The sequence below is a fragment of the Trachinotus anak genome, unplaced genomic scaffold, assembly GCF_046630095.1.
Source record: "Trachinotus anak isolate AG129_WGS33_773 ecotype Australia unplaced genomic scaffold, CSIRO_AGI_Tana_v1 ptg000011l, whole genome shotgun sequence".
In the NCBI taxonomy this organism is placed as follows: domain Eukaryota; kingdom Metazoa; phylum Chordata; class Actinopteri; order Carangiformes; family Carangidae; genus Trachinotus; species Trachinotus anak.
This window is the reverse complement of record NW_027273862.1, coordinates 22,701,893-22,728,560: the sequence shown is the minus strand read 5'-3', so window position 1 is coordinate 22,728,560 and position 26,668 is coordinate 22,701,893. Positions and strand designations below refer to the sequence as shown.

The 26,668-nt window shown below is 41.5% G+C and overlaps 1 protein-coding gene across 1 annotated transcript; it reads left to right on the top strand.

The window, feature by feature from the left end:
• Positions 1–208: 208 nt before the first annotated feature.
• leo1 (LEO1 homolog, Paf1/RNA polymerase II complex component) lies at positions 209–9,855 on the top strand. The gene is made up of 14 exons (XM_071489455.1): positions 209–308; positions 1,971–2,119; positions 3,115–3,404; positions 3,878–4,086; positions 4,421–4,522; positions 4,629–4,723; positions 4,926–5,074; positions 5,323–5,407; positions 5,534–5,628; positions 5,726–5,860; positions 6,893–7,028; positions 8,772–8,964; positions 9,127–9,224; positions 9,540–9,855. Exons 1-14 carry the CDS (start codon positions 251–253, stop codon positions 9,654–9,656), a joined length of 1,911 nt encoding a protein of 636 aa, XP_071345556.1. The 5' UTR covers positions 209–250; the 3' UTR covers positions 9,657–9,855.
• Positions 9,856–26,668: the final 16,813 nt, after the last annotated feature.

Sequence of the window (26,668 nt, the reverse complement as noted above, 5' to 3'; positions counted from 1 at the left end):
GTTTGTGAGTAGGAGTAAAAGTTAATGACTTTTGCTTTTTCTTTCACTGAAGTCCAAACTTTTACCTTCAGCAGTTTGATAAATAGAGCCCAGGGCCCCAGGCCCTGAGTTGACATGGTGTATACCGCCTCCTTGCGGCTGATAGTGCTCACTACACCGACAGGTCGCTCTCCCTCGACCTCGGAAACAAAAAACCGGCGATCATTTACTTCCGGTAGGTCACATTTTACTGTTACTCAGTTTGGAAGCAATGGCGGACATGGATGAATTGTTCGGGAGTGATGGGGACAGCGACAATGATCAGCGAGGTAACGATGTTTCTCAGCCGGTTTGTGGAGTTAGGTCGTGGGGGGGGGGGTCGAGTTTTTCCTCAGGCAAACACCCAGAGTTGTTTTGTGTATTAAAGGGAACCGGGACGTCATGACGTGAACTTCAGGATGTTTTCTAACACGTTAATCCTGATGGAAACGAGTCTGTTCTATCCTGCAAATGTAATTTTAGCCACAGTTAACCAAAAGTGCCTGATCATGAAACGGGTGAAACTCTCTCTCTGTCTGAATTCATTAGTTCCACTGCAACAACATTATAAATAGTCTTAGTTTCATTTGCGGCATCGACAACAACATGATATTTTTTTTTGATTCAGTGTAAAAGCTGAGTCATTGTGAGTAAATGTTTACGGAAATAATGTGTTTCTTTCTTCACTGAGCCTCAACAGCACATTTAATAACCAGGCAGTGAAGACACATTTTCTCTGCAGCCAATACAACTACAACTACTACCAGATCCTCTTGGCAGACAAACAAAATGTTTATTCAAGTTACTTTAATATGCGCCTTTTCCATGTGGAACTTATTCACAGTTTGCATCGGGGTGGATGAAATGGACAAAATGCTTTTAAAGTATATGTAACATTTAATATTGATATTCACCCTGTGGTCACTTTATTAGGTGCATCTATAAGATCTAATGCAATGCAATGCAACAGCTCAGTTTGGAGTGACATTGTCAGAAAGGACTACTTTAACTGTATGTGTACTATTTTGGTTGTAGTTTGCAGTGGTGTTGTTGGTATAATGAAGGCCAGGCCACTACAAACAACCTATAAATGTATATATTTACATTAATATTTTTTTGACTGAATATTATCATCATTGTTAAGGTGCCTGTCCATTAAAATAGCATCTTAATGTATGCTGTATACAATACATTTTCTAAAACAAATCCTCTAAGAAATTGTTAATGTCTGTTTTTGGCTGATCCACAAAATGAAACACCGCCCGTCAAATCAAAGAGTCATGTGAAGATCCAACACTGCCGTCCCACAATGACCTCATACACCCAGAGATGTTAAAATGATGGTTTGATAAATTTTTTTGACAGTAAACAAATGTGTATGGTGTCATATACAGTGGTATAGTGTCTTATTGCTCACCCCTAATACAGTATTAAATGACATTATGAAAAACAGTAAAGACAGTGATCTGTTTTTGTAGAAATATAAAATCAAATCTGAACCTTCCTCCACCAACTCAGTGGTCATTCATACCCTGCTGTCTGTATGGCCACATGACTTTATGTGATATTTTAACTAATTTAAGTTTGAAAGGTTCCAACAGTTGACTAGAATATTTTATGAGCACATTGATAAATGGATTTCTGAGAAATTCAATTCATTAGAAAAGCAATGTAATTTTTTTTTTTTTTATCTTTTTGCAAAGGCTTACTATGTTTGAAAGGACTGAAGTCTTTCTGTACTGTCAGGAGAAAATTGGCTTCGAGCGATGCGTGGGTCATGCAATGGTATAAGAATAATCATTGACAATCAAGAACTTTTCAAGAGCAATTAGGAAAAAACTGTAAAGTGCTTTGTAACTAAGCAACAACAATGTTCACCCGCTGTGAACTGATGAACTGATGAAGTGTATTATGTGCCAGGAGAAAAACAGTCTGCTTTTTTTGTCTTTCAGAGTCTGGCTCTAACTCCGGTTCGGACTCGGAGCAGGAGAGACCTCGATCTGCCAGTAACGCCTCAGGCAGCGGCAGTGACAGTGAGAGGGAACGGGATGATGATGATGATGAGGAAGGCCAGGAGGCAGGGAAACCCATTATGAATAAGGTACGTGTCTGCTTGACTGATGACACTCAGCACAAACAGCGTGGACTGAGAGTATAGACCACAGTCAGACGTGCTCTGCCCCCCTGGCCCAAAGTCACTTCATTGATCCTTAAATTAATAATGTGAATTCTGTCACTGTTGTTTTTTAGTCCACACTCCAAGGAGTAATATGGTTGTGACAGCAAGAAGGCAGCTACTTTAGATTCTGCTTATTATCACACTGAAAGGAAATAATCTCATTAAAACACATTGACTTACCTACTCAAGACGCCATTGTTGTTGAGAACAAAGGACAATTTTGATCTTAGGTTTGACACTGAAGAGTGTGAAAACAGGGTGAATGTCAGTTCAGAAATCTACTTACATGTAGCATGTAGGCCGATTTAAAATGGATTACAAAACAAATAGAGAAAGATATAATCCCCTAATTAACAGTATCTACTAGGGCTTGGTACCAAAACCCAGTATTAAATGGGCCCAGCAGGTAAATTTTTAAAGACCGTTGTATCAATAAGCTCTGACATTATCAGTTCTCTTTTCGGTACTGGAGAAATTAAGAAATACGATTCCCTATTTATTACTACCATAAAAGTTATCTTTCACATCTTATCTCACCAACTCTGTTTCTGAGATTTAGTCAGGGGGGCTGGCAAACTACTGCACAGTAAAGAAAAGTCCTGTAGTAAATCATTGTCTATTACATTTCTTTAACAAAATCAGTTTATAGTATTGATTTTTTTTTTTCAAAACAACGCTGTTGAAGTTACCTACTGTATATTGAACGTTACTCTTTCAGAGAAAGTTGCCCTCACCGAAAATAAACTTGAATATTTCTTCATTTTTAAAAATTCTGCTTGGGAGGCTGATGGCTGTGGATGAAAGTATGCTGTAATGGTGTGTGCACACACACACACGAATGGAGAGAGGTAGGGGTGCGCAGCGTGCAGTAATGATGGCGACCTGAATGTTGGCTCACCTTTCCTTCCACCTAACAGGAGCTGTTTGGAGACGACAGTGAGGATGAGCAGCACAGTCAACACAGCGGCAGCGACAACCAGTCTGAGCGGTCAGGGAACCAGTCGGACGCCAGCATGCACTCAGACCAGGGGGACAACGATCACTCTGACGCAGAGCAGCACAGCGGCTCAGAGCGCGGCCATCGCGATGAGGATGAGGATGACGAGGACGGGGGCCACCGTTCAGATGGAGGAAGTCCAGCTGGCAGCGGGATGTCTGGAGGAGGGAGCCCTCACTCTGAGAGAGGCAGTGTCCGTTCAGACAGAAGGTACAACAACACACACTGGATGTGCCTCTTTGTTTAACTGAGGCAACAGGAGGTAATGCCAGAGGGCTTGTGATGTCGGCGCTGATTTAGAGATTTACAGAGACTTATATTTTCAAAACACACTTATATGTTATTGTACATCGTATCTGTAGAGAATAATAACGTACTTATATTGTGATTTTTTATATTTTTGCTGTTGATCCTATTAAGAAGTATTTCCAGTGTATCCAAAGCCTTATCCTCCTGTAAATGCACAGTAGGGGACAGATTAAAGATTTTTTACTATAATAAACTGGTTCCTTACCATCTCTTTGATTTTCGATAGTTGATCTGATCACCAATCCGCACAAGTTTACTTGTATTTCTTTATCTTGCAGGACAGACAACAAAGCAACAACCTATTCTGTCATTTTTTGAGACGCCAGATTTTCATGTCTTGATGTATTTCTTCCTACGTGTTTGTTGCACACCAGTATGCACAGTGATCCTGGGACTCCACAGTCGGGGCCAGGCACTCCTCACACTGACGGAGAAGCTTCTGGCAGGGAGAACCAGTCAGACGATGAGAAGTGGGAAGGAGGGGCTAAGAGCGACCAGTCAGAGGATGAGGAGGAGAAACGTCATTACTCTGATGAAGAAAGGGAGAACTCCGATGACGAGGGGCCAAGGAACAGGAAGCCAGGTACTCCCAGCGTCTGGTGTCAAAGATAGGAGACGCATTGTAGATGAACTGGCTCGTGACGCAGCCTCCTGTGTTAATCTTGACACTTTAGATTTTGTGGAAGAGGATTAAGACCATATGTGAAAATTTTACTCCTGAGCTCTGAGGTTAATCTCAGAAACGTATCTGAGGTTAATCTCAGAGCTCTGAGATTAGTATGAGATTCATTTTTCTCCTCCACTTCTTGCATGTGTTAATAATCCTTTTCCCCTCACTGTATTGTTTTGTTCACGTGTCCTGCACCTTTCTGTTTACACCACGCTGTGATGTGGAAATTGTGATTTTTATTTTTCAGTTTCCGCAAAGGGCAGTGACAGTGAAGATGATTTCCTCAGACAGAAAAAATCGAGAGTCGCCTCTGATTCAGATTCAGACAGTGATGTTGGAACAAAGAAAAGTGAGACACTGCAAAGAAACATTTTTACTGCAGACCTAACATTGTCGGTTCGTGACAGTATCTGCAGTTCAAATCTGAGCGCTCCCCCTTCCACACTCTTCCGCAGAAAATAAAACGGCAGCAGACGACCTGTTTGGAGAGGCTGACGACATCTCTTCAGACAGCGATGCAGAGAAGCCTCTGACCCCAGGACAGCCTCTGGTATCTGTCTGTCCTCTCAATCTCACACATCAAGTCTTTAATTGTGCAGAGTCCTTTTTGTAAGAGTTCCCAAATCTCCTTTTCTCAGAGCCTCTCATTAAGCCTCTCTGAGCTGATCCCTATTATCATGGGTCATTGAATCATACAACGTTTTTTTAAATGTTCTCTTTTTGTGTGTGTGTGTGTGTGTGTGTGCGCCCAGGATACAGAGGATGGCATGGAGGGGGAGCAGGCAGAAGAGGAGCCTGCACCTGAAACTCGTATTGAAGTAGAGATCCCAAAAGTCAGCACAGACCTGGGATCTGACCTTTATTTTGTCAAGCTGCCCAACTTCCTGTCTGTGGAGCCCAGGTTAGAACGTTGGCACTGTCAATAAATACAATGTGAACACACGTTGTACTTGATGAGCTTTTAAAATGTAAGGAAAAGGTCAAAAAACAACAACAAAAGAAGAAGGAAAGGCATATTTTCAGACACGTTCAAAAGACATTGAAAGAGAATTGCAAGAGCTAATTTTCTGTGTAGGGTTTTGATGATCGTGAAATCCTCTGTAACTTAAAGGTGTATTTATTTTGAGTTTCATTGAATCTGTTTTTCAGACCCTTTGATCCCCAGTACTATGAGGATGAATTTGAGGATGAAGAAATGCTGGATGAAGAGGGACGGACCAGGCTCAAACTGAAGGTCTGTCCTTCATCATATCAGTACATGTGACCGAGTTTGTGGGTGTCAGGGTCTAAAAACTAAAACGTTCGAAAGTGACTGATTCTGGTTTTTTGAGTGGGCGGAGATTTTCTTTGTCTCCCGCAGGTGGAGAATACAATTCGATGGAGAGCCAAAAGAGATGAGGAGGGAAACGAAATGCGAGAGAGCAACGCTCGGATCGTCAAATGGTCCGATGGCAGGTGTGTATCATGTCAGCCTGGATGTTGTGGTCGGTATACTGTGAACAGGACGTGCTCTGTACTCTCCAAGCATTTAAACTTCCTGCTCTTGCCACAGCATGTCGCTCCACCTGGGGAACGAAGTGTTTGATGTTTACAAAGCTCCGCTCCAGGGAGACCACAACCACCTGTTCATCCGACAGGGCACTGGACTGCAGGGACAGGCTGTGTTCAAAACCAAACTCACATTCAGGTAGGAGAGTAACATGCCAGTGTTGTTGTTGACAGGCTGCTACTAAGATCAGAGACGCACACTTTCACCTGAGGCGACAACCATGAGTTGCTAAGGATATTCCTCCTCCGTCTGGCTCTCTGACAGCCGTACATGCACTAAATAAGCTCATGGCTTCCTCTAATTCCAAATAACAACAATAGCACCCTTCATTCAGGCTCCATTCAGAAATGTACTCTATGCTGTAAGTCCCTGGATCACCTTGTGCAAGCTGCCCAGGTTTCTCCCAATAAGAAGTGCGTAAGCCTCTTAGCGCCCCAAAGTCCACCTGGATGTTCTGTCTTCTCAGACCACATGGGACTAGTAGGACACTGGCCAAAGCTGCTTTAATGCACAATAGCCGTCCACGCTTCCAGACAGGACATTCCCATTTGTTCTGATTCAGTATTATCATCACAGCAGAGTTTTGATTGGGATTAAGCCTGAAGCTGCTCAGGGTTAAAATGGTTAGGACACAGTATTGTTTTTTTTTTGTTTAGTTTTTTTTTTTTTTTTTTTACAAAGGAGCTTTATGCATTAATGCATAAAATTTTAAAAAAACAACTGAAAAACGTCACAAAAGACAGAGAGATGAGTTGAGGCTTAGTTATTCTGCTATCGATGGTTGATTAATGATGCTCAGTTTGCCAAAAAGAGAAGAGACTTTCAAAAGCAAATTCACTGCAACATTCTCACGCTACCATCTGCTTCTCATGGTCTCAGGCCAGGATCATGAATTAGCTGTAGGTTAAATAATAACTGTTTTTTTTTTTAATTTAACAAATATGTCACAAAATATCTTTAACAGAATAAAATGCTGATTCTCTGAAACCACTGTGGCATCAAAACATGAAACAAGTGATTTCATAAAAAAGCTGGAGGAATCTAAGGTGCATAATGCTCAAAGCTGCTCTGTGGAGTTTTCCCACAAGCAACACGGTTATGTAAGGGGGAGATGTGCACAGCTGCCTTAAACCTGACATTGATGGTGTGTTTCCTCCGTACCCCCTCCAGGCCCCACTCGACAGACAGCGCCACCCACAGGAAGATGACTCTGTCCCTGGCTGACCGCTGCTCCAAGACACAGAAGATCCGAATCCTTCCGATGGCTGGGCGGGACCCCGAGTCGCATCGCAACGAAATGATCAAGGTAAACGCACTGTCACATTCTGTCCATGTGTGCAGATGTGTTTGTCTTTCCTCAGCGCTGTCTGAGAAGCGCTTTTGTTACCACGGGGACCAAAACATGTTGCATGAGGCCATTTGTTGACAAGCATCATGTTCGGTTACATAAAGACATAACCTGACGCACTTACATAATGAGGTCACACGCTGGTCAGTGAAGTGGAAATGGTGTCAGCAAGTCAGGGGGGTTGTGTATCTACTGTCAACTCAAATGAGAACTGTTTACAGCATTGTTTATAGTTTGTCTGCTCAGCCCTAACCTGAGGCAGTGTGACAGAACTGAACGCTTTGCCCTCATAGTCTTACACTCAGTTATTTTCAATATGAATGTTTTATAATTACAGTTTTATGTGTTAATATGCAATGTGCAGTTTCCTAAATATTACCTTTCCCCATCGTTTGCAGTCACTGTTGCCAGTTGCGTTTATACTGACACTGAACTACGACAGAAGGTTGAGCAACTTGTTTTTTGTTTGTTTTTCCAATGAACGTCTTAATGAAAGTTGGATAGCGTCAGCAAAGCAGCTTTTTTCTCTTCAGAAGTACAGCTTGTTCAGATACGGGATGCCTAGAAGGGGTTTTGGCTGACTAGCACCAGCTGATCAGCAGCCAAACTTGACAGGTGAATGATGCTGATTAAATAAATAAAATGTTGACAGAGAGGCTGTGGTTTCTAAAAGATTTTGATGGGAGGGTTTATTGTACTCCAAGGTTTTTACCTTTCTATGTTCTGATAAATCAGTTCAATTGTTCACTGGTTTTACACTGAAAACATGACGGAGGAGAATTTCAGAGTTTGATCAGTGAAGGTTCACCAGCTCTGTCAGACATGAATGATGTATATGATGTTTATCTTATATATGCATACTCTGCCTGGAACTGCCCATTTTATACAGACAGAGTCCATTTTAAATCTCACTGGGAAATTGTATTGTTGCAGCAGCTATGTCACATCAATCAATGGACAATAAGCAGGATCAGGGAACTTGAGGAGGTAGCTGAGAAACAAAACACAGTAGAAACCATAAATATAGACAAAAATCAGAGACTGAATTTTAATATATTCTGATTTTATATACAGGAGAACAACACTGCAAATAGTAAATGGTTAATGCCGGTTAGTATTGAAGTCGAAAATACCTGCAACTAAAATTCCTTCTGAACATTGTGCAGATTTGATCAGCAGCAACTGAAAACTCTTGTTTGAGGTTATTGGTGCCAAAGCAGGTTCGACCAGTTTTTCAATTCAAGGGTAAACTTACTTTTCCCACCAGCGCTGTGAATGTAACAGGTGTGTTCAAAATAAAGACACAATAAATTCCATTTGTTTGTGTGACATTGAAGATCAGATCAAATTTTATGGCCGATCAATGCTGAAAATGCAGGTCATTCCAAATGTTTTATGGACTTTTTCCAGCCACTGTAGTTGGTAATGAATAATAAATTAGTTGTAACTTAAAATGAATCCCAGAGCCTTCAGAAAAAAATGTATTCAATTAAAGAGAAAACTGATAAAGACAAAGCTATTGTATTAAGAGAAATTAATGAAACCCAAAAGTCCCCTCTTAGCGACATCCATCATAGAAGAACCACACAGTGAATTTTTTATCAGTGGAACTAAAGAGAATTTAAATTACCAGCTGGAACCAAAACAAGAAAATTTGAACCCAGGGTTTAAAATAATCCCCACTGGTGTCTCTCCTGGCAGAAAGAGGAGGAGCGGCTGCGAGCTTCTATCCGTAGAGAGTCGCAGCAGAGGAGGATGAGGGAGAAGCAGCACCAGAGGGGTCTGAGCAGCAGCTACCTGGAGCCCGACCGCTACGATGACGAGGAGGAGGGTGAGGAGGCGATAAGCCTGGCAGCCATCAAGAGCAAATACAAGGGAGGAGGAGGCCTGAGAGGTGATGACGAATGGATATTATATTCACCACAGTCACTTTTTTTTTATTGTATTTTTTTTTTATTCTGCCTCACACGTTAGAAGATTTTTTTTTTTTTTTTTTTTTTTTAACTGAAATTACTGAAATCTAATGAAAATCCCCTCTTTTTCTGCCCCAATCCAGAGGAGCGAGCGAGGATCTACTCATCAGATAGCGATGAAGGCTCTGATGATGATAAAGCCCAGAGGTTGATGAAGGCCAAGAAGCTAGACAGCGACGAGGTAGGTGCACCATCCTGCTGGGCTGACAGGGGGCAGTGTTATTCAGGACACTGTGGAGGTGAAGAAGCCAACGTGTCAAACACCACCCTCACATAAACTTAACAGAACAGGACAAACTAGTCCTTCCAAAGAACAGGCAATTTACTTCTGCACTGACTGTTTCTCCCAAAAACAAAAAAAAAGTGGGTGTAATAATTTTCCAACGTGACAAACAGAAAGTACCGACAAGCTGTACAGAATGTCTGCTGCTGTTAGCATGGCTGACACCTCGTATCCCCGACTCATCGCTCTCGTTCTCTTGTTTTTGCCGCACAGGAGGGCGAGGGATCGGGCAAGAGGAAGGCAGAGGACGATGAGGAAATGACCACCAAGAAGGCCAAGAAATATGTCATCAGTGACGAGGAGGAGGAGGACGACGATGATGACGAATAATTCACTTTTTTTTTTTTTTTATCGTGCCACTGTATTATCAGTGCTCAGCCTACATGGCATATAAACAGCCATTTTTTGTTTTGTATATTTTCTTAAGACCTGTGTGTGGGTGAGTGTGTATGTGTGTCTGATTGTGTGTTTGTTTGTTTATGTTGTGTAAAGCAGAGGTGAGGAATAAAGATATGGTTGTCTTATGTAACCGAAGCTTCCTAAGGCCCCTTTATCATTTTTAAGTGTGATTCATGCTGATGAATCACACTGTTGTGATGTTATGAAACATGGTGTTTAGTCCAGTTTCCAAACAAAGAAGGAGGTTAATTGGATAAATGCTGGGGGTCAGTGAAAGATTAAATTAGGTAAATAGCATAGAAGCTAAGTCTGCCATTCACTGTTTCACATAGCAAAATACATCATTGACTGATGTTTTACCAGGGCGCCAGTGTAGCTTTGAAGTTCATGCAGTTCATGTGGATGAAAAAAAAAAAATTGCCCTCCGGGAAGGAAGGAGAGGCTAGTTAGGGGACAAATCTCCATTGGTGCTGAAAGAAGCAACTAAACCCACCTGACAGGAGGGGAAAGAGATTAGGGAGTTTGGGAATTGAGACAAAGGAGCTGTAGTACTGTGAGAGGAGATCCTCCTCAACCTGCCTGCCAGCCCAGAGGAAGGGGAAAATTGGTTCCAACTCATCCCCACACCATTACCCCACCTCTGCCAAACAAACACAACTTAAAGATGCTGCTACAGGATGAATTACAACACGTAATCTCTGAACATGTGGAAATACTTTTTTTGTTTTTTTTAAATGCTGAAATTTAAAATCAAACATTTTGTCTGCCCCATTGTCAAATGCAAAATCTACTCAAACAAGAAAGACTCTGCAGCTCCACCAGCTCTGTGAGGCTGAGTGTGACATTAACAGGCACCAGGCTCAGCTGCCTCTGTTTCAATTCACTGTTAACTTCTCCTTTGGGAAAGAAGAGACACAAAACTACCACATAAAGATATAAAACAACTGCTAGAAAGAAACATAAAGCTACTACAAACAGCCACAGATGTAAAACTACCACAAACACAATGACTACAGATACACAGAACTACAGAGATGCAAGACTAGTGCAAAGAGACATTGTTTCTATTGGTGGAATTATTTCTTTAACACTATTTATTTATTGTTCAATCAACAGTTGGAGCATTAAATCTGGGAATGTAAAGTTTTCAGTGTAATTCAGTCAAAACCTACTTCAAAAACAATATCCAGTAGCATAAATCAACTCTAACTGTCTGACATGATTATGAAATATGTAAAAATAGAAATTGGAGGACGGTCAAAAAGCCTTTCACAAGTCAGTGCTCCAGTTGTTAGAAAGCAAGTGAGGCTGGGTGAGGTATTGTGACTTGATCCCTTGTGAGCCATGGGTGACAGGGGAATGTAGAGAACAACAGTCCTGGTTACCGATCCAAGTTCATCAGGCAGAATGACGCACATTCCCTCACACACACACACACACACACAAGCATTTAACTTGGTTCCCAGAGATAGATAACAGCCCTTGAATCTGACCTCTCCCGCAGCCCTGTCCAGACAGAACTGGCTGTAGCCACCCAGAATACAAAACTGGTACAACACTAACTAAGTGATTAAGTAAGAGTTTCATAAAATGGTTGCATTCTCTCTCATGACAACGGCCTCCCTGTGCCACACACACACACACACACATACTGCTTTGACATGGTTACATTCTACTGTCACTACAGGGGAAAGGAAAGAAAACCTCTTGAGGTCTGTTCACACGGTACAGGCTTGTGTTCGAGAGGGGTTCTGTCAGGACAGCAGTGTTTAAAAAGAGCAGTGTCTGAGTTTCTGGAAGCTCAGTTCAGTGAAAATTCAGACCGAAGCTGCTTGGTCGGAGGGAGATTGGGCGCCTAAACCTCTCATCGCCGAGGGCCAGGTTGTAGCTTTTACTCAGAGCAGGCCCGTCTGTGCAGATGCGTGTACGTGCATGTTTATGCAACCCACGGCAGGGAGAAGGAAACCGTCACCTCCCCACTATAGCAAATGCGACGCTATATATGGTGCATGCTATGAATGTTTCATGCTGCTTCATGCAAATGTTGTGTGTCTTTGTTGCCTTGAGAGAGAAGCCTCCGTCAGTGGTTGTGTGCTGCGTTATCTCAGACTGCAGTGGGTTATGTAAACCCAATTCCACACAGGAGTGGGGAAGGGAGGGGAGGAGGTGTGTGTGTGGGGGGGGGGGCACACTGACTGAAGGGGGATGAGACAGAGGGGAGGGCTGCAGCATTTCATCCTCTTCTTTGCACTTTTGTGTCCTCTCCTCACCCCCACCCCCCTGGACTTGTTTCTCTGAGCCACCCTGATCTCCCCACCTCCAGCCTGAACCTGGACTCTGTAACGTCACATTCTCTGTGAAGAAAGCACAGACACTGAACAGAACCGAGCGGAGTAATGCAGGGAGGGTGTGTTTTCACACACGCTGAAACGCGGCCGAGTCACTTGGTGAAACTGTTCTGCCAATTAGCCCCCGAGGGGAGACAGTCAGGATTAGCCCAGGTGTTTCGAGGAGTAAACAGAGGTCTTTTCATGAGTCTCAGCCTCTTTATTTGTCCACATGGAGGCCCTGGTTGATCTGAGAGTGAGTGTGTGTGTGTGTGTGTGTGTATTCAGATACTTCAGATACTTCAGATATTCAGATACCTCTTTTGATTGGCTGCTCAGATGATATTTTGGCTATTCCGCATCCGTACTCTATGTTCCTTTGGTTTCATAATTGCTTCATGGTCAACGTTTGACTCTGTGGCATTAGCTTGAAAAAAAGATTTCTTGACACCTCTTCTGAAGTCTGGGGGCAGAAAACATACTGACCTTCTACATGAAATGTGTGTGTTAACAGAGTTTAGTCAAATCAACAATTTGTTTCCTTATTTTTCTTCTTCCCTCCCTATTAACATTTACCTCCTGTCTTTGCTGTTTTTTTCTTTGTTGGTTTGGGTTCAACCTTTTCTATGTTATATATCTATTGATCTAATTGTGTATCATATATTGTATCTTGCATATTTTCTGTTATGTTTTCATATTTTCTATTGTTTCACTTTTATAGAGCAATGTTTTCTGCTTTCTACTTGTTCAAAATATGACAAAAATGAAATAAATTTTGATTCTTGTTCTTCTGACGTAAAATAAATATAAAGAGATACGAACAGCATTCAGGTTTGATTTTTCTCTGGTAGAAACAAGGAAAAATCCCAAACCTTTTGCATTAATATTATGACATATTAGTGTTTCTTAAGTTTTTATATATAGTTGCATTTAATTTCACAAACTTGGTCAAAATATCGTCAAAGAATAAACATTTTAGGAAGAATCATTGTGTGATTGTCTAAATATCCTGCAAACTGCTTTTTCCTCTGTCTGTTTGTCTCTTTTGTTCACTTCATTTAACTCTACTCATTTTATAAACCACCTCAGTAACTCTGTGTACCCGACTGTTTTTTGTAGCTCGGTGCCCTTTAGCCCTGTCTCAGTATGTCCCTTCCCCCTGCTGGTGCTTATATAAGAGGCTAATAAATAAAATAGAAACACAATACTCTACTCACACCACAGGATCCTCAAACACTCACACATGACACTGGCTCGGAGACTGCAGAGAGGGTCTTAGCGGGAACATTTTCCCTTACGCACAAGCAGGTGTTCATTATTCACATACGCATACGACTACAACTGTAACAATTCAGTATCATCTATTTCTTTTTCCTTCTGACCTTAACAATTCGGGTCAGCCTGTTCTGCCAAAGGAACTGGGATTAATCTGTAAACAATGGGTTACCTTCAGCTGTGAGCTGCTCTGCACACAGATTACACTTGAGCTTTTACAAAAACAGACAAAAAAAAAAAAAAAAAAAAAAAAAGCTAGCAAGGTGACCCTCCGTGGCACAGCTTCTCCAGAGCCTGGGCCACTCCTACATAAAGGCAGTTTGTCCCCCTCCCCACCTCCCAAATGCACCTTTAAGAACTCCATCATTATCCACAGTAATTACTGTATCTACCTGCTGTACCCATTACAGACAGTAATCACAGACTGGGTGGCTTGGTGTCCTTTTAGAGGGGATAACCTGTATTCAGTGGTCCATATGGAAAACCAGTTTTTGTGTCCAGGTTCCAACACACCAACAGGGTTACTCACAGGGGTGGGCAGTCACGACATTTACAAAAATACTGTACTTAAGTAAAATGTTGGGATATTTGTACTTTGCTAGAGTATTTCCATTGTATGTCACTTTATAATTCTACTCCACAACACTTCAACTCATATATATCATACTTTTCAACCTATTACATTTATTTTACAGCTACAATTTCTGTTCAGATTAGGTTTTTACAAAAAAAAAAAAATACAGTTCAATCATTGTGTAAAATATAACTAACTGTTAAAGAGTGGCCACAAACCTTTTTGGTTTCCATATATATATATATATATATTGGTGGAAAACAGTTTTCTTCTTAAAAATTGTTATTGGCCTGGAACATCTTCAGCCTTCATCCAAAGGCCAGGAGGTCAAAAAGTGCCTGATTTTCAGGCCCGATTAAAACTCCTTAACATTCAGCCTGTTTTCCCCTTAAGTAGTTTTAAGGTTATTAAAGTCCTATTTCACACTGTTTGACGGTATCATATACTCTGTGTCAGCTCGCCCCAGTTGTTCATTGAAGCTACAGTGACTGATACATTCTCCAATACTTCATGTTTTTTTAGGGCTGTGATATTTCTTAAGATAATAGTATGAAGTAGTGAGGTATCTTGTTTAGGCTATACATAATTTTATGCACATATTCTCAAATTCTAGGGGCACTTGTGCACTTGATCAACAGACTGCAGTCTGTTTCTGCTGCCTCATGCCTTTTGGTTGTTTGTTTTTATTCTATATGGATCCAGGACTCCCAGAAAAGCAGCACTGAAGCTGAGTTCAGTTGGCTGCACGGCAAGAGCACGCTGTGTTTGTTCGTTGCTTGGCTTGTTCACGGACCTATCAGCAGATCAGTGGTTAAAAGTACAGAATATACCCTGTAAGTTGCTTTGGATAAAGATGTCTGCCAAATGAGTAAATTGTGACAAACCTGGGCTGTATGACCCTATTGGTTTTGGCCTGTCCCTGTTTCCTTTATTTCAGGTTCTTCCTGATTGCCTGACCAGCTTTACCTGGTTGTAGCCTATTTAAACTGGGAGGTTCCAAGATGGCCTCTCTCTGTCTGCCTTCCTGCAAGCCTAGGGCCTTTCAGGAACCCAGCTTGTTTTGTTTGGTTTTGTGTTAAGTTGAGGTGTTTTGAGGTAAATTGTGTTTATGTTGGCTTTGTTGTTTATTAATAGCGATGATGTGAAGATGATGAAGGAAACTCCGCTGACACCGTCTTGCTTGTATATAAAGAAGTTTATTACAAAGAAGTCCAGCATCAAATCAAGCACCATGGATTGCCTGAGAGAGGAGTCGAAGCCAATATGAATCTCCTCTGAATAACAGCTCTAACTACCCGCTTATATAGGTTGGTTTTTGTCATGAAGCTGAGACAAGACATATGGTCCATATCTAAATGGACCTCATTTCCTAAGACAAAGAAGCACTCATCTCCCATGTCCTTTTGACCTAGGGTCCCTAATTGAATGTACCAGACCCAGGAAGTCACATAACATATGGAACTTAAGACACTACAACATACAAAACCCAGGAAGTCACAAGGCATATGGAACTTCGGACACTACAGCTTCCATTGTCCTCGCATCTAACACCTACACTACACTACTGACTACTGACTTCATATTTTCTAGTTTGCTTAGGTTGAATTGAGTTACCCTTAATTAGAAAAAAAAAGTTTTTCTAAGTGGTTACTGCGTGGACCTCCCTCCTTTGTTATGCTCCCAAATAAGACAGGCGTAACAAAATGTAAATGTAATGTAATGTAAATGTAAATGTCATGGTCGCAGGGAGATGGTGGAAGACCAGGAGGTTCAGACGTGGCGCTGAGAGAGTGGAGAAGAGCGTTGTCGAAGAGAGCGGAGGACGGGAGAGAGGTGCTGAGGTCAGGTGTGGGACGAGAGCTCGCCCAGTCTCCCAGGCCTGCGGAATTTCAGAGCCCGCTGCGACTCTCAGCACAGTACACTCTGCCTCTGACCTTCAGTTATCTAACCATCCTGCCAGCACCAAGCCAATGAAACTCTCTCTCTCTCTCTCTCTCTCTGTCTGTCTTTCTCTCTTTTCCATCTTAATTTGTTTGTCGTCCGCCCCCTGTCTCACCACACTGGTTAGATAAGCCAAAGCATTTAGAACATGATAATAAATGACTAATGTGCCATCTTTGCATTTGCCCAGACTTCGGTTGAGTGATCAGTTTAGTTTAATTGATTCCCGCCAGCTTTCACTCCAACTGTTTTTTCAACTGTCATAGAAACACAGATATTTAATGTCAGAGCATCTCTGAAACAAATCTGAAGGTATCTAAAATAGTTAGTCTACAACACACTGTGTAATGCAAGAAGTCGTTAGCATTTGATTTGATAGTTTCAATTTAATGCTACATTGGCATAATGTCTTCACTCCTCTGACACAAAGTTGCAGCTACAAAGTATCAGAGCAAACACCTATGGGCTGCTTCTTCAATCCCTGATCCCATGGCATCATAGGTAGCATTTATATCCCCTTTGGGACACTTACTTATTTAGATGACTGATGGTCTGGTCTCTGTTATCTCTACCTTTTCTGGCTTGCAGTTATGAAATCAGCCTGCTGTGGACTGCTGGGAGTGCTGCTGCAGGGTGAGAGGGGCTGGATTCTGCTGAAGCGAACACCTTTTCCCTGCTCAAAACAGGCCCCTGACAGAGAGGGAATTATAAAATCTGGTTATAATTTTAGGTGTGCGTGTGTGTGTGTGTGTGTGTGTGTGTGTGTGCGTGTCTGTGCATGTGTGTCTGTGCGTCTACATCTTCCACTTATTCCCATCTGTAGTCGCCAGGTAACAATGTAACAGTCACTTTCAGTTAATTACCTGTTTTCCCACCCTGTCCCCATTTCTCCCTCCCTCTCTCACTCTAAAAAGTCCCTCTTTATCTGCAGCAGTGCATGATCAATAGTGCAACGCTTCATTAATTTCTATATAAAAATATTTTGTTTGCTAACTTAGGGATTTTCCTCAGTGGATTTGTGCACAGTGTTTGCATTGAGCGTGTACTGTTCTCTTTACTGTAACTGTTTCGTAAACAGTGTTATTAATGCCTCAGCCTGCTGCTTATGTAATGGCCTATACTGTGGAACAGCAAGAAAAGCAGAACGCAGCAGCTTTAGTCATGTTGGGAATGTACAGCGACGTGTCTCATTGCAAATCTGAATTACCCTCGAGGCCTGACTGGAGCTCTGTGTCAGCCCTTTGAGCTTGTCATCACTCCCTAAACTCTGTACTTCCCTTTTGCTTCTTCCCTTCATGGCTGTCTGGAACGTTTTACCCGTCCTTACCGTCAGAGCCCTTATCCCCTGTTCAGCTGTTGTTTGAATAGGTGAATAGGCTGGCAGGGAGAGCAGAGATCTCGCTCATGTGTGCCAAATAGACACATCCACTTGTCCATCCGCCCCTTTTCCATGACTGCAAGTCATCATCACCATGGATACTTCCACAAATAGAGCATCAGTTGAATGAGAACACCCAGTGCATTAGAGAGAAGCCGAAGGCACAAGCAAACACAAATACACACACACACACACACACACACACACACACACACACACACCAATTTCATACCTGGAGTCAGGGGGGGAATGGTCTAGCCTGCTGGGCAGCCTCTTTTCAGGGCCCCTCACATGCTCAGTCTGACCCACTTTCAGTCTCCCTAACTGTGACTTAGCAGATAAGTGCAGACACAGAGGAGAATAGCTGGGTGATTGAAATGTCCAAACTGGGTCAAAACTGAAGTAGAATCTGGAGTTGTTCAAAGTTCACATTTCTTGTTAGAGGTAAATGGAAGCTAAGAACCTGCTTCATTTCTTTGAGCACTGCACTCAAAAGACTCTGCTGTCTGCACAGTGCTTCATGTAAAATATCCTGTCGTTAATGTTCATTTACTTCTGCTGAGACAGCAACAGCTGTGATTGTCCTGTGTTGAAACCAGGTTGTTCCACAGCGGCAGGCAGCTGACCCATGGATGGCTGCGGGGGAGAATGCAACCTCTGGTAAAGTTTTAATCAGTTAAGAGGATTGATCTGTGAGGTTACATACCTTTGTGGAGGGATTTTCTCTTTCAACATCACATTAACAGTTTAACAGCTCAGCACATTAAGACAAAAATGTATGTTGCACATAAGGAAAGGAGGGAGGGTGTGAGCCAGAAATCCATATCCAGAACAGACGGGAGAAAATGTAAACACGACATGAGAAAAGACTTGTTAAATCACCTTTATACATACTGAGCTCGCATTAGATTGAACCACTGGTCACTGGTCACAGTTTGAACAAAGGGAATATGACATTTAGAGACACACCTTCAAAAATTTGGAAAAATATGCCCTCAAATCCAAACTTTACGGCTAAATGATAATTCAATTGTAAGACAATAATGAAAAGTGTAACTTGTACACTTCAAAATGGAAAACATTTCAGTCCCAGTTTGGCCCAATCAGAAGTTTTAAAAATAGCTACCACGTTGTGTATTTAAACAATTTGGGCATGCTTTATAGTTTGTAAATTCAACTTTTCATTTGCATAGATTGAATGTGTTATTTCTTCATTCCTAAGTTGCTATATTATTTTTCCATTTAAGGAGACTTTCTACTTCTCCACTAATTTCCAGAAATCTTGTACTTTTTACTCTACTACATTTATCTGATACATATTCAAACCTGTTACTTGGTAAATTCCTATTTTTTTCATTATTAGGTAAAATGGGTGAAAACCTCTTAGATTTGCTTCATGAAATCTGCATTTTGACACCATCTAAAATGTTTTGGAAAGATAGCGTGTTAAATGATATTCTCCAACTGTAGAATATGTAACCCCACTGCTCTACAAGCATCAAATCCTCCAAATTGCATATACAAGGTTTGTTTACCTTTATGTTTTTCTGTGCAGAATTGAACATGCAACTTTTACTTGTAACGGTGTATTTACCCTAGTGGCACTGTTCTTACAGCTGACTGACTGACTGACTGACTGACTGACTGAATTAACAAATGCCAGCAGGCTCTGTTGTATGCCGGGTTGGGTCTAGCCCCTGTCTTAGTAAGCAATCCTCATGGCAAGCCTGAAGGGAATGAGCAGCACATTCTGTTGAGGACTCAGATTCCTTCTCAGAGCCGAAGACATCCTCACTTACTCTGAACTAATCCCACTGAACTAAACCCACCGCCTCCTCACTGCACAATCATCTCTGTGTGAAGTGCTTCAAAAAAAAAAAAAAAAAAGCTTCCTTGCGTATTTATTCTTTCATTTATGGCTGTTAGGAGCATTTGGCAAATTCGAACACACTGGACCAGGATCTTTCACTGTGCAGCAGACCTGAATGGTGCACAAAGCTTCACATCCACAGTCTAATGTTTTCATTCAAACCTCTCTTATGTTTATTACTTTGATTTCGTTTGTCATTATTGATCCCTTCAGTGTGACGGCGACAACATGGCATGCTGCAGGTCATGGCCCCTGCCGTGTCACCCCACTCATCTACACTGACAGTATGATGCAGATAGAAAGCCGTTAAAAATAGACAGTGCCACAGAGGTTTTAGTTCCTAGATAAGGTGTTATGAAATAGACAGCACCCCCATTCATCCCATTCATTTCCAGAGTCACCCTGAGTTTGAAACTAACAAAACTTCTCAACACCTCCTTTTCTTGGCCCATTACCAGATTAATCAGATAGACCACATTTTTGTTAGCCATGACATGTCTCCTTGGCTGAAGCCCCCTCCTGTCCCATGAAAACCCCTCATTAGTTTCCCAAGCCTTTCTTTCTTTTCTGTTCCACCGCCTTACTGTCTGGATTTCTTCTGTGTCAATCTGTCTGTCAGTCGGTCGGTAATTCCACTTCACTGTATTTCTCAGAGTAACTCCGTGTTCTCATGGTATGTAGGCTAAAGGTTGTCAAGTACTGAATCTGCCAGAGAAAGCTATAGGAGCTGGGGGACCACATAGTCGAGGGAGAGAGAGGACCAAAGTGCCTGCTGTGTGAGCTCACATGGGAACATATGCACCCAGAGGAGAGAATGGAATGAGTCTCAGAGATTTACTCTACATTTCACTGCCACTGTTACTCTCACTGTACGTCTTGTTGTTTTATCGTTGGTCTGATAAAGCTGAGAGGATTAAAGTCGCTCTCCGCTGAAACATACGGTTTACCACATGAGAGCAGTAACTGTTGGCCACATGATGAACACACTGTGTGAGTGTGTTGCAGAATGGCTTTCCATTAATCACCTTTTTCTGCATTTTAACATTTAGTTGCTGTTCTGTGAAAACCACGTATCTCCAAATGGTTAAATTTTCATGAGATAAGAAACACAAGTTAGTTTTAAGCTTCACATAAGATAGGTAGAGGTAGATACATGGAGATACATGTTTTTTAATGGACAGATCTACTGTATGTAAACTTATGTCTCTCATTCCTCAGCTAATTCTGCTACCCCAAAACTACTACTAAACTACTTTGTTCCTTCTTTGTGTAAAACTGAATATTTTTACTATAATTTTCTTTAGTTTTTCATTGACAATAATTCATATTAAGTTTTAGGTAATTCATATAATTAAACATATTAATGTATTACAAGTTCATTGACTGGTTCATTTTACCCTCAAAAAATTAAATTCTTTTATGATTGTAAGAATAACATTATTTTAGAATGTGATGGGAACATATGTAAAAATATTCTGCTTCAAAAAAACAATTCTGACATTTTTATTGTAAAACTATGAATAAAACATCTTGAAACTGAACAAGATTCAATCCACACAGTAGATACCACTAACAGCCAAATCTTTGTGTATCACTTCCTCAGCATGAAAAGAAGAAGAAGTTTGAGGTGTTCAGCTCATTTTTAGGAGTACACGTTTATAGAGGCATCCTTGGTGCGGGATACCAAATGTACACATTTGGGGATGAAGTGCTTTGTTCTAAGACAACATATTAGTAGCTGTTGGCACTTGGGTTGTTTTGCAGATGGGATTGCATAAGACATCAAATATAGTGTTGCACCAATAAAACAAGAATGGTTCCATTGAAAATAGTTAACCTCATGAGCAAAGGCAGAAAAAACTGACAAAAACCTACTTGTGGCAGTGCCTCAAGAGAAATGATTTTTATTACAATACAATATACTTTTGAATAACCAAAGACACTCGTGCAGGGTGTATATTTCAAACGCCACTGTTTAATAGCATCTTAACACAAAACTACACACAGAACTATATAGCTTCAAAGAGAAAACTCAGGCTCATAAAGTGCAACTTGATTTCAAAATCAAGGCTCAACTTAGATAATCACCATCTTGTATGCGCCAAGATAAATTGTGTTAACAAAAAATATGATCTATGTTGTACCAGAGAAAGTGTCCATAGAAACAAAAAATAACAAGGTCTAGGACGAATTGCTCCTGTGATCATTAAATTCGGCTTTGCAAATTGTGCATATTACTTTTATTTTCAAAATAGTTCTGTCGAGCAGCTTTTCAAATTGAAATTTTGCTCGAAGGCTAACCCGATTGAGTGGACTGTGATCGCACCCACTTGTCACTGAAAGCAGCCATACCTTCAATTATGCATAACTTTAAGCCTTAAGAGAATTTACAAGGATGATTTGTATAAGAAATGAACCCTGTATAGTGGTCATGAAGGGGGAAAAATAGCTTTAGAGAGCAAAACCGTTTTTTTTACCAGGCTGTAAACATGTTCATTTCCGCAAGTTGGGCATTTTAACATGGGGTCTAAGGGGATTGAATCACTTTTGGCGTCAGCCTCAAGTGGCCATTAGAGGAACTGCTGAGTTCTGCACTTCTATATTGGATTCGTTTTTCAGCCCCAAAGGTTGCTGCTCGGTCACCAAAAAGATCTGCATGATCATTTATGCAGTGAACACTTCTGACATTGAGGTCAGTCAAAGTCATTTTGTCTCATATAAACCACTCAGCAAAATAAGGCATGTCAGTTCACTAATGTAAAAAGAGGTTGTGCATTTAAGGTTGTTTATTTGTAAAATTATAATTAACTATCAGCACTGCTCCAAAATTGGTCTTCCAAGTTCTTGATGTCAGACATTTGATACAGCCCGCCATGGGAAATGGCCTGTAAAACGCAGCGAGAAACAACTCAGCGGTGTCGTCATGAGTAGCATTGGGGGACGACCTTTGGATGAAAGCTAATATTAGAGGACATGACCAAACATGTGCACCAGAGACAGTACATCCTATTCCAAAAGGCCATCAAAATAGACGATAATCTGTCACGCCGTTCATTTAATTTTGTTCTCTATTTTTACTACAACAGAAAACAGAATAATTGCATGGATGCTTTATGGACATTATGCTTCAAGAAATGAGATGCTGTGCTGTCTGTTCTGATACTGATGAATTATATAACAGAGCACTGAAGCCTTCAGTTCACCTTCAGGACATCACTCCTATAGCGATGTCCTTGTCTGCATTGCGTTAAGGTCAGAGTGTGTATTTGAATGTGTGTTTACTCAGTATGATTGTGTCTTGTGAGCTTCTGCGTTTGTCTGTCTGTAGAGGTCGGTGTGTAGCTATGTGAACATACTGTTCCGTCTGTCCTGCGTCGCACGATTCACCATATGTGAGTAACGTGGGAGATGTTCCGCATGGTTGCACACACCAACTTGCTGGGCCGAGAGGATAACGAGGGCTTAGCAGCAGATGTTAGACCACTGCTGCAACACTTTGTTGTTATCAGTAAGTGGGGCACTTACTCACCTATTCACTCCCAGTGTGCCTACCTTTAAAGGCCCAAGCAAATCAACACACAGGCCAGTCTGGACGGAGGAGGCTGCTTGTCAGAGAAGAAGAAGATGCAAGCAGCAGCTCTCAAACCTGCTGTATTCACCTCAGTCTCTGTGGGTCCAAGTGTTTCCTCTGTTGGGCCTTCAGGTCCTCATTAGTACTCATGTGGATGAGTTCCCATAACACACAAGACCCTGAGGTATCAGCATGTTGATGCATGTTAATACATTTCACACTTGCTAGCACCTGCCTTAATCCTCTCAGCCTGAATTCACAGTGGGGTTGCAGATACATCCATGATGAGGATGCATGTGGCAGTTGCTCGGTAAAAAGGTAAACTTTTGTATTTCTGCTACAAAGTAGTATAGGCATTGCCTACTGTTGCACCTGTTTACACACATTTACAGACACAGGATTGGACATAACCAGAAAGAAAACAGAATAGCAGTAGGAGGAAACAAATCAGGTTTTATTTGAAATTATGAAATTCTAAATTAGAAGTGAAAATATGTACTTTTCATAGGCAACCCTATGAAAGTATATACCTCAAGGGACTAAATAGTGAAAACTACAGCTCTAGCTTGAGTACAATAAATGAAGGGTAATCATTAATATCTGTTTTCCAATGACCACTTTGCCTTTTTTTTTCATCATCGGCGGAGTGTATGTATTCTGACAGGGTAGTGTCCTAATGTGTGGACACTAGTGTGCTAATTCAAACAGTCCCCAGAAATAATGATCGCAACATGTGACCATGTTTGTTGCCCTCATGCTTCACTCACTTGACTTGATAATAAACGTTTGACTTTTCAGTGTGTGCCCCTTGTGTCATGTGACATGGAAATTGCTCCGCCATCAACACAGATTACGCGTCCTCCTTCTTCGGTTGCTGTTTTCACAAGTTGGAAAAAATACACTGGTTGTCTCTCCCTTTCCGCTTCATAGCCAGGAGGAGGACTGTTGAGGGTGAGAAGCGTACGTCGATTTACACTCAACAGTTTTGAGTGGACCATCCGGGCACTTATAGTGCATTACATGTTGCTGTGAACAAACTGGAAATACGCAAATTGAGACACAGCATGAGTATCTTAGTGGCCTGTGCGTATATATATTCTAGTATCTTTTTCTTTTTTTTGACACCTTGGGGTCATTGTAAACAAGCGGTAACACAACACTAATGTCTTGTCAGGCTAATATGGTGAACCTGCGAACAAACAGTTGCTTATTTACACATCCAGCAAATCTCAAGCAACATTAGCGTTCATTTTAAGTCATGTTTCAGTAACGAATGTAAGTAAAGTATTCTCTCTCCTTTTTCCTTAGCTCGGGTCTCCACCAACTCACTCCTGAGAGAAATCTGACCTCTAAGCTGCAAAATGCTCCACTCAGTTCAGCAGCTAATTGCCAACTTTGGGCTGTCTGTTGCTTGGTGCTGGTCAGCTAGCACACAGTCCATAGTAGAGCTTTTTGTTTCAAACAGCTGCTGTTGTCAAAAACTCCGCTCTGAGAGCTGTGAGAGTGAAATAAAACCCTGCAAAAGTTGCCAAAAAAAAAAAAAAAAAAAAAAAAAATGCTGAAAAAAAACTTCCTGGAGCTGAAGGGAGCTGCAGGTGGTCTGAAAATTGGTGGTCTACTCCACCATTGTCTCACATTCTCAATTCATGATTATTCAAGACACTCCTCTGCTGTTGTCAACAATTTAAAACTTCAATCTCTGTCTTTGGGAACCATAGATTTGCATCTTCCTTTTCACACTGGCACTTTTCCATTTCTATGCCATGTAAAAAAAGAAAAAAAAAATCATTAAGCCTGTCTCTAGGTCACAGACGCTCTCCTCTCTCACGAAAGGGATTATAGCAAGGTAATATTTGCTTATGCTCTGTCTGTTAGAACAGCACACACAGAGAAGGAGACAGCATGCTAACAAAGCCTCAGGCCCTCATCTACAAAAAGATAAATAGTGTGTCACCTTACAAATATTTTGCTATTATCAGGGAGCATATTATAGTCATTTCCTAAGGTTTTGATAATGCCTGAAGCTGCTGAAAGTTCAGGTGAGACATGTACCTATTATCCTATCATGTCAACAGAGAATGAAAGAAATAAATGGAGGGGAGAGATGGCCTCATGATGCAAATGAATCTGAAAACATCACCTTATGTAATTTGCACATGCAACTGAATACATAGAAAGTGATTGTCATTCTCCTCGAGTTGGACTTCACCTCTGTCTGTTTGTGCTCTCTACACTAAACTCAGCTGCCCCTCCACATCAGACACTTTGTGGCTCTCCTCTCCTCTGCAGTTTGAAAAGGAACACAGCCTACAGACTTCAGCTGCTCATGCATGACTAAGATGAGTTATGCAATTATACAAAAACAGCCATTGATTCCTCTCTTATCTGTCCTGATGCACAAAAGTTAATACACTGGATTCTGATTACCTAATCAAGTCTGTCTTTTCTGTCACAGGAATCAAACTTACACCATGTTTTTATTCAACACTGTCTCAGAAAATAAGTTTATATAAAGCAATAGTAAATAGTCCAACACATAAGGCCCCATGAAACCACAAATTTTAATTTTCAGAGTCAGATTTTTGCACAAATTAAACAAACCAAATATGATGTTCATTAAAGTGCTTTAAAAGTGCTGATAGGTGGAGAGCCAGGCTCGTTGTTTTCTCCTGTTTCAAGTCTTTCAAGTGAATGGACAGATACATGATCTTCTTAACTAACTCAATAAGCATACCTTTTCATTTTTGATCTGAATGCAGAGAAGAGGCTAAATATTTGTGATCTCCTTCATTTAGAAGGAGTCTTTCACTACATTTCAGAATGATGTAGAGAGAGAGAGATTTAACACAGGAGATAGAATCAGTCCTCGCCTGTCACCTTGGCCTGTATCTGTGGCACTGGATTTATCTGTATGAACACACCCACCCATTCATTACCAGCTATTAGTAGTGCACATATCCGTGCACGTGCACACACACTCACAGAAAACCCTGTATATTGATCTGTCCTGCCATCAGTGGACCATTTATGCTGTGACATCAAAGGAGGTGTGTTCATTTAGACAGGAAGAGAAATAGTTCAGCAGGATATAGAGGGGAGAGCGGGGGTAGGGGCTCCTTTGTCATCTACCCTTATGTAACCACTGGAGTCTGATACAGTTCCTCTATCCCAAATTCTGACGCACTTGTTTAAGAGATTTTCAGGTGGACTCTGCACCACCCAGTCTCCCAATCTAATCCCTCCTGATAAAGAGTTATGCAGGCTACAATGAAGTGTCCGGCAGATGCAAAGAAGAACTCTAATCCTGTTTCATTTGCATTTTTCATTATGCAATGTATTCCTCAGCGGTGCAGAGGAGCAGAAATGAGCTGAACTGCAATGACCTACCCACCGAAAAACTCTGCTCCAGCCTAACATCCCACACTAGGGTGCACTGTGAAGCATGTAGCGCAGCTGGGAAAACACAAACACACACACACACACACACACACACACACACACATAAGTCTCCAGATTACCCAACGAACACACACCTCTGTTGGTCCAAGAGCTGTAGCATTCCATGGTACAGGATTACATGTTATTGCAAAACAAACCTGAGTTCAGTGTCCCCCTGACAGAGGAAGGATGCAGTGCAGCCGGCCTGAAACAACAGCAAGTGTTTTTCCACTTCCCTTCCTATCACACCATGCCATAGTAGTATAGGTTAATGATTGATACTTTGCATGGGCCAATCAATAAGCTGTTACAGACCTGCTTGTCGTGTGACTGAAGAATCCTATTTTCAAAGCTGCGTTATATGGTCACTGGAGAGGAAGTCATGTTAACTTTCAAATAATGCCACATGTCTGACGGATTCATCTCAGATAAGGATCCTTGGCATTTTTGCGGCAGGTGGCCGGTGATGTCAGCCCAGAGATGTGTCGATAGACTGTCCAAGCAGAGAACTGTGAAACCCCCTTTATCCATTAAATTGTATGGAGGTTTGGGCTGGAGCCAGTGACAGC